The 12,212-nt window shown below is 39.7% G+C and overlaps 1 protein-coding gene across 1 annotated transcript in view; it reads right to left on the bottom strand.

Moving 5' to 3' along the window:
- grin2bb (glutamate receptor, ionotropic, N-methyl D-aspartate 2B, genome duplicate b) overlaps positions 1-12,212 on the bottom strand; it is a 125,643-nt gene that overhangs the window by 52,580 nt on the left and 60,851 nt on the right. Inside the window, 1 exon segment of the mRNA XM_058777380.1 lies at positions 1,444-1,587. Within this exon segment, the coding sequence (XP_058633363.1) occupies positions 1,444-1,587 (144 nt within the window).

The following is a 12,212-nucleotide window of genomic DNA, read 5'->3' as shown; positions in this document are numbered from 1 at the left end:
CAATGAGACATAAAATTGGAGAGGAAAGCAGCATTAGTTCCTATAGGAGCGACGTATAGTGAAAGTAGAGGAGAGGACGGGTGTATTACTTTTGACAGGAGCCCTAGCATACAGAAGATAGAGGAGAGGAAGAGAGCATTAGTTGAGTCAGGAGCATTGGCAAACTCCTGATGATGAAAGAGACTCGAACCGCAGCGGCTGGCGCCCCAGCGGGAGTTAGAACCTCGGTATTAGGGTGTGAATCGAACCAGCTAGAGTTTCCAGAATTGGGGGCAGTGAAGCAAACAGCAGTCTAGGCTTTCACGAGATCCCCATCTCAATTTGGCCAAATTGGTGCAGCTCTGGATAGGTGAGTGTTTATACACCCTGATGATGCATTTCAGTGATTTGATAAACAAGAGCAATTTCTGAATGGATTGTTTGGTGGGATTATGAACATGAGCCATTTAAACTGATATGCGTTTCTTTTGACCACTCAAAACACACTCGAAATCACCTAGCAAGCCCTGGTAGCCACCCTAGCAAGCACATATAGCAACATGTTAAAAACATCCAGAACATCTTAGCAAGCACATTGCAATGCTTTTCTGCACCGCTCCAAATTCCTTCAAAAATAAAATCCAGGGAACAACTGTTAAACTCTCAGTTAAACATAACTTTAAAATAATAAATAAATGTAATAACAACAATACACATAAAATACTGTTCAAAAGTGCGGAGTCGGTAAGGTTTTTTTTTTTTCAAGAAATTAAAAATGACAGCAAAGACTTTTACAGACACTGTTACAAAAGATTTATTTTATTTCAAATAAATGCTGTTCTTTCTATTCAAGAATTCTGAAAAAAACATGAATATATCACAGTGATATATCAAGTAGTAAGCAAGTAGTAAGTAATATATAAAGTATTAAGCAACAACTGTTTTCAATAATAATAACACATATTTTATTATTACCAATATTGATGAAAATAAAAAATAATAAAATCACTACATTTTAAAACATTTTTAATATTATTTCACAATATCACTGTTTACTGTCCTGTATGTTTTAACAAATGAATGCAGCCTTGGTGAGCATAAGAGGTTTTTGCAAAAAACATTTAAAAATCTTACCAACTCCAAACTTTTGAACGTATATGTAAATATATATATTTTTTAAATGTACATGTAAATATATATTTAGCTAACATATAAACTATGTTTGATGAGTTCCTGCAGTCTTCTATTGCTTTATATGAAATAACACCTGAAATGAACTGACATCAGAACTCATGTGTTTTATTTTCAAGATTACTTGATTCATAAACATACATTGGGGTCTGGATGAAGACCTAAAACTTGACATGCTATACAGTGAATTACTTCTACACCTGCTTAAATTAACAGTTAAACTGAAATTAAAATGGAATCGAATTGAGAAAAAAATGAATAGCGACAACTCACCCGATTGACAAAGTCCTGGTATCCAGGGTAGTAGGTGGTGACAATGGAGAATATGTACCAGTCATATTCCTCCATTATGTTAAGCATGACAGAGGCCTGCTGCTCTATAGAGGGTCCAAACTGGAAGAACATGGAATGGTCATCCTGCAAGAAACAAAGATACATGCATGCATGAGAACAGAAGAATCGAGGCGAATCACATTATAATAGGATATCAGTCGGTTATAGTTATAGTTCATACTGGTTTTCAACAGTACATACAGTATGTCATAGAGAGAGATAAGAATTTGCCCGCTCAATAATTTTGAAAAAATTCTTGTATTCTTCTTGCCTCCAGCCCATTATAAAGACAAAGTGACAAACCCGAAGTTAAGTATAATTTTTTTTTCTTTTCACCACAGTAACCTATTAAAGTTTGGATAAAGGGAACAAGGATCAGGAGAAAGAGCGGAGAGAAATATGAACCACAGTTCGCCAGATCTAACATCTGCTGCATCAAAGCCTGTGAACAAGACACATTTTGCTCCCTTAACATCTAAATGACCACTTCTGAAACAAATCCCAGGCAGTTCAAATGTCAAAACGAAAAAGTCTATGGTACATTGGTGATGAATGATTTCAAATGTTTATAATAAGCACGTTAATGAACTCTTCACATCTAATATGCTTACATTGGTGCGAGTGTGTGTTTGTGTAAGCCAAAGCGTTTTAATGCACACATGTATGACAGTGCACATGAATGCATGCACACTGATGTATAAGTCTGTACATGGCTGTAAATGATTGTTTTGCGTGTGCACTCATGTGTGAAGTCGGTCGTGGGCGTTTGCCATGTTAGTCATGCCGCATGGCGAAATCTCACAGTCTCTCTGTCTCTCTCTCTTTCAGGTCTCCACGCTCTACTCAAGATCAAAGCCACTCCCCTGGGGTCCGAGATGGACTGATCCGTTACCTTGATTCGGCTTTAATGAGGTAACACCACTGATGGGGCTGCGGGAAGGGGGGCTTAGCTTGTTAATCTAACGGCTGTAGTATAATGTTTTACATATGTGTTTATATATTCTTGTTTTGTGGATTTTCACTAAACGTTTAATGTGTGCCTGATTTGCCAGTGTGTATGTGTGTGCCTCTGCCTCTTTAATTTTCTGACTTCTATTCATTTACGTGCCCCCAATATTAATTTCCTGTCTTAATTCCTCCTCTTCCCTTTTGGAGTTGATCCCATCAAGAGAGGTGGGACTCCAGTCATAGGGTCAGTAAGATTTATTTTTCTTTTTCAGAAAGAAATGAGCTCTTTTACTCAGCAAGCAAGAATTAAAGTGACCAAAAATTGACAGTTAAGACATTCATAATATTATTTAAAAAATTATATTACAAATTAATTTTGTTCTATTTAACTTTCTATTCATCGAAGAAACCTGTATACTGCCCTATAAAGGCAAAAGACCTTGACTCGCTAGAGTGTGAAAAAAGTTTTTTACTTACGTAGGACACTGGAAATTTGGCGATTAGATGTTTTAGTAATGAAAATTATCTACATTAAAAAAATTGTGAGCTCAAACTTGATTTTTACCCCTATTTTGAAGTTACTGTACTCTGCCTTTGCACTGTCTGCAAAACTGAGAAGTCACACCAAGGCCAAAGACAGTAACTTCCACATGATCAATATTTGGTTGCTGATCACCATTTACAAAAAATCGTTATAGTAACACCTGTATAAAATCTAGTGATCATGGGCTATCTCATATAGGCTATTGCATAAAATGTGACTGTATTATTTATTTATTTTTGACCGTGACAAGCAGACTAAAAGTTCAACATCTGAGTGGATACTGTTTTGCAACCAATTTATTTGCTATGCTCAGTAACGTAAAATAATGCAAGACATAGCATAATTGCTTATATTGACTTGAACGAAATAGCCTAAGCTAAAAGAACGACTTGTGGATTGAGGTGAACGCCAGCGAGCAGGAATAATGCTCAGAAAAATGTGGATTAAACATCTCCGTTAGGCTACTGATTTTATGATTGATCATGCTACATGCTACGGTATTCAAGTACACATGCATCCAACTAGAAGTGACAACCTGGTGATAATCTGCATTACAAAAAATAAAAATAAAAATCTTTAAAGGTTATTCACGATTATGTATTGCTGCCAAGCTGTCTAGTCTTTACAGTGCTTTGTTATATGGAGCTGTTTGGTAGATTGCGATCTAATTCTTTTGTCTACACCGTGATTAAAATGTGTCAGACTGTAAAAAAGCAGAACACCGTATAACTCCAAGCCGTAATCGTAACTTCATATTGACGCGGGGCTAAACAAAGGCAGAACGCCGTAACTCATTTTGAGTGTTCCAAACAAAGCGAAAGAGCGGTAACTGGTGTTATACAGTGTTCTGCCTTGGTTTCTCCGGGACTTTTTGTAGTTATGGTTGAGACGACCCATTATTTTCTCGGAAAAACAACAAAATTGACTCAAGATACTTATGTACATGATAAAGGATGTCTTGAATGTCCCAAAAATATCAATAACTAATTTTCGACAAAAATCGAAGTTACGGTCTTTTGCCTTTGCATGGCAGTATAAATGTGTATCATGGTTTCCATAAACATTTTCAGTTTTTAACATTGGGAAGAAGAAATGTTTCTTATGAGCACTAAAATTCAGCTTTGCCATCACAGGAATAAATTACATTTAATATTAAATGAAAAAAAATAAAAAAATCTATTAGGGTTGTAAATTTAACATGTTAATTAATTAGTTATGGAAAAAGGCAGTATTAGTTTGTTATTTAGAATATCATTTCATTAGAAAAATATTTCTTATTTCCATATTAATAAAAAAATGCTTTAATACCCATTTAAAACTCATTTATCTATCTCATGCCATTATTTATACAATTGCAATTAGGGCTGGGCGATATGGCAAAACAAATTATCACTATAATGTTTTTCATATCAGTCGATATCGATAATTATCACGATAAATGTCGAATCTTTATTTCTTTCAAGTTTAAAGCCAGATTTTTGCTCCAAAGTTAAAGTTGAAAAATGCATTCATGCCACCTCTGAGCTGCAATAAACTGTCTTTAGATATATCCAATTAAGATGCAGCTTAAAAGTTTGTGTTATAAATTTTATGTTGAATCAAATAATACATTTCTTTCTAAAGCTACTTTCACAAAAACAAATGTGTGTGTGTGTGTGTGTGTATACATATACACACAGACACACAAACATTACCATTATTTTCCTCTTTACAAAATGAAAAAAAAAATTTTTTTTAAATTAAAAATAAATGTAAAAAAACCTTTGCAACAATATACCAGCCTTATATGAGCATTACATTTGTTTTCTGGGAAGCACCTTGTAGTTTCATGACATTGAGCAATACTTGTAATGTCAAAATAGACTGTACAAATACAATATAATAAAATATTAATAATATAGTTTATAATTCTACTTCATCCCAAACAGGAGAGAAATCTATCAAGGTTGACCACGCATGCTTATTTTACTGACATTTTCTTTTCAGAATAAATGTTGAGTCGACCCATTACAGATTCCAAGTTAATATTCTCCTTACAACACCAACAACAGCAGTTTACACTTCAGATACACCACTGAGATGAACATGTGAAATGAAACACATGGCCTCCCATTTCAACTTTACATTTAATACACACACACACACACACACATAATATATGGGATACCATGTGTCAGATTTGTTTTCCGGATCATTCCTCTCTAATCCGTCGTTCTACACTTCTGCTCCTCACCCCCTCCCTGTCATCAATCTCCCTCACTCCGCTCCTCCTCTTCATCCGTTCTGAGTCTATTCATCTCAAAATGAGCGATCACAGACACATGCACTCCACATGCAAGACTCCCATTCCTCTATCGCCCGTTTAGCACAATGGAGAGGCCAACCTAGTCATCCACTACCCAATACAGCCCCGCTCGAGCAGCAGGGAGTTAATCCAGACCTTACATTACTATCCTCTCACTACTTTTCTCCCTTCCTCTTCAATAATAGAGACTAGTGTCCTGCAGAGGCAGTTTATAAGCAAAGTAACTTTAATATTCGAATGAGAGGCAGAGGCATAAAATAAGTTTCCCACTAACTCTTGACTGCTGGGAGGGGATAACAGCTGAGCTCCTGCCATCGACGATACCGTGCCAGAACAGCATGTCATTAAGAGAGGAAGGGGAGAGATTGAGATCCGTTGAGGAGAGAATGCATCTAAATTCAAGTGATTCATCAGCTGATCTACCACGATGGATCAAGTATCAGATTGATTGGAAATAAGAGGCACTTAGCAGCCAGAAAGGTGTCTCTGTGTTGCTTCAAGAGAGCAACCATATTTGTGTTGTGTTTTATTTTCTTTCTTTTACATTCAGTTATTTATAATAATTAGCATTTAAACATTTTATTATTCCATTTAATAATTTATAATAATTATATACCCCTTTTATTGATTCATTCATTGATCGGTCATTTTATAGTATATTATACTATTATATTTGTTTTCAAACTGTTAATTTCATGATTTTGTGGTTTCCAGGAATATTTGTCTTCACTAATAAGACAGTAAGAGAATGTCTTCATTTCACGGTTAACACCATGGGATGATGTTCTGAAGCAGTAATTTTCCATTGCTATAGTTTATGTTGGATTTGTGCTAGTCAGATGAAGTTTGACTGAGCATTAAAACAGACGCAACTAAGATTATTTAATAAACTCATTTTTTATCATCATTACTCATCTCCTGCTTTCTCTTCCCTGCTTGGGTTGATGGAAGACTGTTAATACTGTTTTTGGTACTAGATAAAGTGCAATGAAACACTGATTTTGGGTACCAACAGGTTACGGGTACCAGGCAAAACATATTTTTTCTGTTGGGATCTGGCGATGGGGGTTGGATCCAATATTCCTGACATGGAGACTCAACCTTAGATTATTCGTCAGGATGTCAGCATAAACTAATGTCTTGGTGTAGTCAGCAGGATGTTGGCACGATCTAACATGCCCTAAGAAAAAGCAGTTCCTAAAGCGATAGTTCACACAAAAATGAAAATTCTGTCATTAATTACTCACCCTCATGTCGTTCCAAACCCGTAAAACCTTCGTTAATTTTTGGAACACAAATTAAGATATTTTTGATGAAATCACAGATCACACCAGATGCCATCAGAAAATATCTGTTTGTCTGGTACCCAAAACCTGTGAAAAACAAGTATTGTCTGGTACCCAAAATCAGACTGACACAGAACAGAAGAAATCATTGAATAAAGTTGTTATTTTTGTTTTCTTTGCGCACAAAAAGTATTCTCGTAGCTTCATAAAATTTACATTTGAAACACTGATGTCACATAGACTATTTTAATGATTCCTTACTAACTTTCTGGGCCTTGAACGTGTCTCATTGCTCCATTGCTGTCTATGGGAGGGACAGAAAGCTCTCAGTTTTCATGAAAAATATCTTAATTTGTGTTCCGAAGATGAACGAAGGTCTTACGAGTTTGGAACAACATGAGGGTAATTAATGACAGAATTTTCGTTTTTGTGTGAATTATCCATTTTAATTTCTGTTTCAGATTACTCAATGATTCAAATACATTAATAGTTTAACTAATAACACTAAGGAATACATATTTGGACAAAAAAAAATGCAATTCCATTGCCAAATGAGGAGATATTCTCAAAACTTTTAAAAATGGTGTTTACACAGACTAGTCTACACTCTAAAAAAAGATGGTTCTTTAAAGGTTCTTTACATGCAGTAATGGTTTTATTTAGAACCATAGCATTCTGAAGAACCCTTTTATGCTGAAATGCCATTTTCACTGAAATGGAGTTCAGTGATCCAACTACACAGACTGTCAACACACTCTCAACAGGTAAATGATTTCATTCTTAAATTTAAATACAAATTTAACTTTAAAATTGTAACTAGTTTCCAAACAAACATGTTCTTATCTTTTTTTTTTTGTTGTTTTTGGTCACATATACAGTAGGTGTGTGCAGCTCTGCTGTGGAAACCTCTCTCCTCTTCTCCACTAAGTAAGTAAAAGAGACAATGAATTTATAATTCATATTGTTATTTTTTAAATTATTACTTGGGTTTATGTATAAATATACCCAGTCACAAAAAATATTAAAACTATCCCATGACTTTATATCACTTTTTTCTTTTAAGAAAACATACTGTCCATTTTTGCTTTTGGCCTTCATAAACATAATTGTTTTTACATAAACACACTGTAACTCTAAACTCAATTGTGTATTTCAGATGACATTCTACAACCTCATCATCTGCAGAGAAAAATCGCCACTTAATCACACCAAAATGATGGACTTAAAAGCATCATATTGATTGGATTGCAAGCCCGCCACCGTGCGTGGCCAAAGCAACCCGCCGGCAGAGAGTGTGGCAAGCCCGCCTGCCGTTGCTCTCCCTAGCCCAGTGCCTGCTCCTCGCAAGCGCCCTCCAGTGCCCGCTCCTCGCAAGAGCCCTCCTTCAACTCCGCTGGTCCCGTCCAGCCCTCCGTCGTCCCCGCTGGTTCCGTCCAGCTCCGCGCTTCCAGAGCGCCCCCGAGAGTCCGCGCTTCCAGGGCGCCCCCAAGAGTCCGCTCCCCCTGAACCCCAGACTGAAACCACCTCTAATTTCCCCAAGGAATTATTTTGGGGGGGGGTTAGTAGGGCTCCTGCCGTAGAGGCCGAGGCGGGGGCTGGGGCTGCGGCCTCGGAGGTGGACATGCCATGGCCGCCCGAGCTCCCTGACATGCCATGGCCTCCTGTATCCTCGGATCCGCCACAGCTGCCCAAGATCCCTGCTCCGCCATGGCCTCCCGAGTCTCCAGTCCCGACATGGCCTCCCGAGTCTCCTGTACCGCCATGGCCTCCCGAGTCCCCTGACCCGCCATGGCTCCCGGACCGGGCACCACCCTGGAGGCCTCCAGAGCGCCCACCCCCCCTCCCCGTTGGATGTTGCTAGGTGCGGGACGTGCCTTCCGGGAGGGGGGAGTAGTGTCAGACTTTGTCTCTGTGTCTTGTGTTTCCCCTTATCCCGTGCCCTTATTTGGTCCTCCTGTTCCTGTCCTTGTTTGGTGTCATCATTAGTTGATTAGTCCCTAGCCGTTTGTCATTAATTATCTAGTTTCACCCTGTGTTTTTAAGCCCTGTGTTTCCCTGCCTCAGTTTCTGGTCTGATCGTCTTATGGTCTTTGTTCAATGTCTCCAGCAATCCCTGAGTTTGTCTAAATAAAGTTAATGATTGAAGAAGTTCCTTGCCTCCTCGTTTCCCTGGCTCCAGAGCATATGTGACAGTTACAAGCCAAAGAACCCTTTTCTGGTAATCACTGATACTTAAAGAAACAAAAAATGTGGTAACATTTATTTTTATAAAATATCACTTACAAAGTACAGTGCATGTTTTCATAAGAACAACCAGTCAGCAACCCCACAGTTAGTTTTAAGCTGTGTGTTTGACTCACCAACTCGTTAGAATAATTTGTTTGGGAATCAGACTACGCTGGCTGCACTTTATGTTTTTGATTCACTAAAAAGAACTAGCTCATAAAAGTCATCATTTGTTTTGTAACAGTAATGTCAGCATTCAGAATTGTTACTTTACAACTGATAAATACGATTATTCTGACATGGCTCACTGTTAGGATACAGCTGCAGTCCGTTCATAGCCTGACACATTCCAATCAATGTTCTTTTCCAGAAACGCATTAAATTAAAATAAAGGCTTTTTAAGGTTTGTATCAGAAGTAGTATCTCGGACAATTATTTTTCTATATTGAAACTCAATATTGAAACTTTTCTACAACAATAGAAAGAGGCCCTTCCAGCAAGTAGTGCTCCAAAATCTATTTCTTAACACGGACTCAGAGATAGGTTTGAATAATAAAAATTAGATGAGAAAAATAACAGACACAGTGAGAGAAAGTAGAAAGAGAGAAATGAAAAGGAGGAGAGAAAGAGAGAGAGTGATATAAAATGAGAGTCAAGAGTCCAGAATTCTTAATTTGACTTCACTGTATCTTCTGGGTAAAGCTGATGTACCATTACCTCCGTTGCTAAAGACAGCTTCTCTCCTCTACAACTGTGTTGACAAGATAGTTTAGATTCAGCTCTTCAGAACACCAGTGGCATTAGCACAACCAAACGGAGCTCGTGCTGAGCCGCAGAGAGGGAGACAGAGACTCGCTCTCCAGAAGGTCACTCGCAGCATTAACAGCCTCTGTTGCTGCTGGCTTGTTAAGCCTGGCAGCTATCACGGAGCTGTCTGACTTGTAAACTACAGAGAAAAAGAGCACAACCTTGATCGCAGAAGATAAAACCTTTATCGAAATTAAAGCGTACAGATACACTTAAGATCAAAGAGAAAAAAACTATGTGGAAGATGAAAAACAATTGCACAGAGTAATTGAAAAGAGCCGTCTGAATTACGGTACAAACCCCTCAACAAGATAAAATTACTGTACACTAAAAGTGAAAGCCTTATATATAATACTGTAGATGGACACTTAATGTTAACAAACCCAAGAACTGAACCCCGAAAAGAGTCCACTCAGTCAGCTGGTTCTGAGACTTACTAACCTGACTAACTCTACTAACACTAACCAGTCTCAGATTAGCACTGCTTCTCACCTAAACATCAAAATAAATCTAATTATCAAACAATCTAAAAATACATATCTGGAACATTGGAATCAAGAAACTAAAACACAAAGTAAATTACAACTATATCGGACCATAAAATCATATTATGAATTGGAAGATTATCTCCAGAGTGTCAGAGACACAAAGCAGAGACAGATCCTGACCAAACACAGGCTCAGTGAGCACAGACTAGCCATTGACACCGGCAGACAGAAAAAGGGCTGGTTACCCAGAGAGCAAAGGGTGTGTGCTCACTGTGAGACAGGAGAGATCAAGACAGAGACGCACTTCCTCCTCACTGTCATAAATACATATCCATAAGAAACCTCTACTTCAACAAACTCACCAACTTAAAGAACTTTACAGCCATTAGTGAAACAGAACAAATAAAGATAATGCTAGGAGAGGGACAGACAGCAGCACTTGCTGCAAGATACGTGTGGATGTGCCACAGCCTGAGAGACAGCAGGTGAATGTGTATTGTCTCTGACCTGACCTGTGTGTTATCCTATTGTCCAACACAGTGATCCTTAGTATGTATGTATGTATGTATGTATGTTTCTATGTTAAGTTAAAGACTGTGGTATCAAATGTTCACACTGTCACATTTTTGTTCCATTTTGCCCATGTTTGGTGTTTCCTGTTCCTGTCCTTGTTCTGTGTCGGAAATCCACAAAAAAAGTGAGCGTTCCCCTCGTGTTTTTGTTTCGTTTTTGAAAGTTTTTTGTTTTCCCTGTTTTCTCTCCCCGCGGCATGGAAACTGCCGCTCAATTCACAGCCTATCGAGATCTCCCCTTCTACGAGTACACTGGGGAATTCTGCAAGCTCGCGGCGGCGACGTAGGATGACACCGCCTTCAATCGTCTGTTCTGGCTCAGGGCCAATTACCATCGCCCCATGGACCTCCCTGGGAAGTGTCCGGGCCCGAGCCAGAACCAGCCTGCCATCCAGCCCGTCAGCCGCCGTACACTCAAGTCTGCCGCCATTCGTGGCCAATGCAAGCCAGCCACTGTTTGCGGAAAACTCAAGCCCGCCGCCGTTCGCGGCTCAGTCAAGCCTGCCGTCCGCGGGGAAATTCACGCCGCCATCCACAGCCCACGCAAGCCCGCCGGCAGTCCCTATGGCAAGCCTATGGTTCATGTGGCAAGCCTGCCGGTCGTGGCTCCCCCCAGGCCAGTGCCAGCCCCTCGTAAGCACTATGCTGTGCCTGCGCCTCCCGAGCCCGCTCCTCGCAAGCGCCCTCCAGAGCCCGCTCATCGACAACACCCTCCAGGGCCCGTCCCTCCAGTGCCCCCTCCTCCAGTGCCCCCTCCTCCAGGGCGCCCCCAAGTGTCCGCGCTTCCAGAGCTCCCACCACAGCCCGCTCGTCCAGAGCGCCAACCAGATTCCATAGTTTCCCCTTGGAAAATGTTGAGGGGGGCATAGGCCATGGCCACCTGAGACCCCTGACCCGCCATGGCCGCCTGAGACCCCTGACCTGCCATGGCCGCCTGACTCCCCTGCCCTGGAGGCGTTCCTAAGCTCCTCCCTGTTCCTGCCCTGCACCGCCTCCAGGGCACCCCGGTAGAACTGTTACGGCGCAGGACGCGCCTACCGGGAGAGGGGCAATCTGTCACGTGTTTGTTCCGTTTTGCCCATATTTGGTGTTTCCTGTTCCTGTCCTCGTTCCGTGTGATCATTAGTTCATTAGTCTCCGTCCGTGTTTGATTACTCCCCACCTGTTTCTGTTCTTCCTCGTATGATTTCCTAGTGTTCTTAAGCCCTGTGTTTCCCAGTCTCCGAGGTCCGGTATTGTTCGTTTTACCCCCGTGCTCTATGTTTCCCTGTGTTTGTGCTTCATTAAAAGAAGGTTTGATTATGCTCCTCGACTCCTGCGTTCTCCTTGCTCCAGCGTAGATGTGACACACACATTCTAATTTGTTACAGTTTAATACTTCTAAGATGTTATAATATTCCATTCTATTAATGCGATATTCATTTAATTATTATTATTGTTATTATATTATTATTTTATTTTATTTGTGCATGTATACTAAGCTTTGGCAATATTGTATCATTTACAGTCATGCCAATAAAGCAATTTTGAATT

The sequence above is a fragment of the Onychostoma macrolepis genome, chromosome 01 (genome assembly GCF_012432095.1).
Source record: "Onychostoma macrolepis isolate SWU-2019 chromosome 01, ASM1243209v1, whole genome shotgun sequence".
Lineage (NCBI taxonomy): Eukaryota > Metazoa > Chordata > Actinopteri > Cypriniformes > Cyprinidae > Onychostoma > Onychostoma macrolepis.
This window is presented reverse-complemented; position numbering and strand designations above follow the sequence as displayed.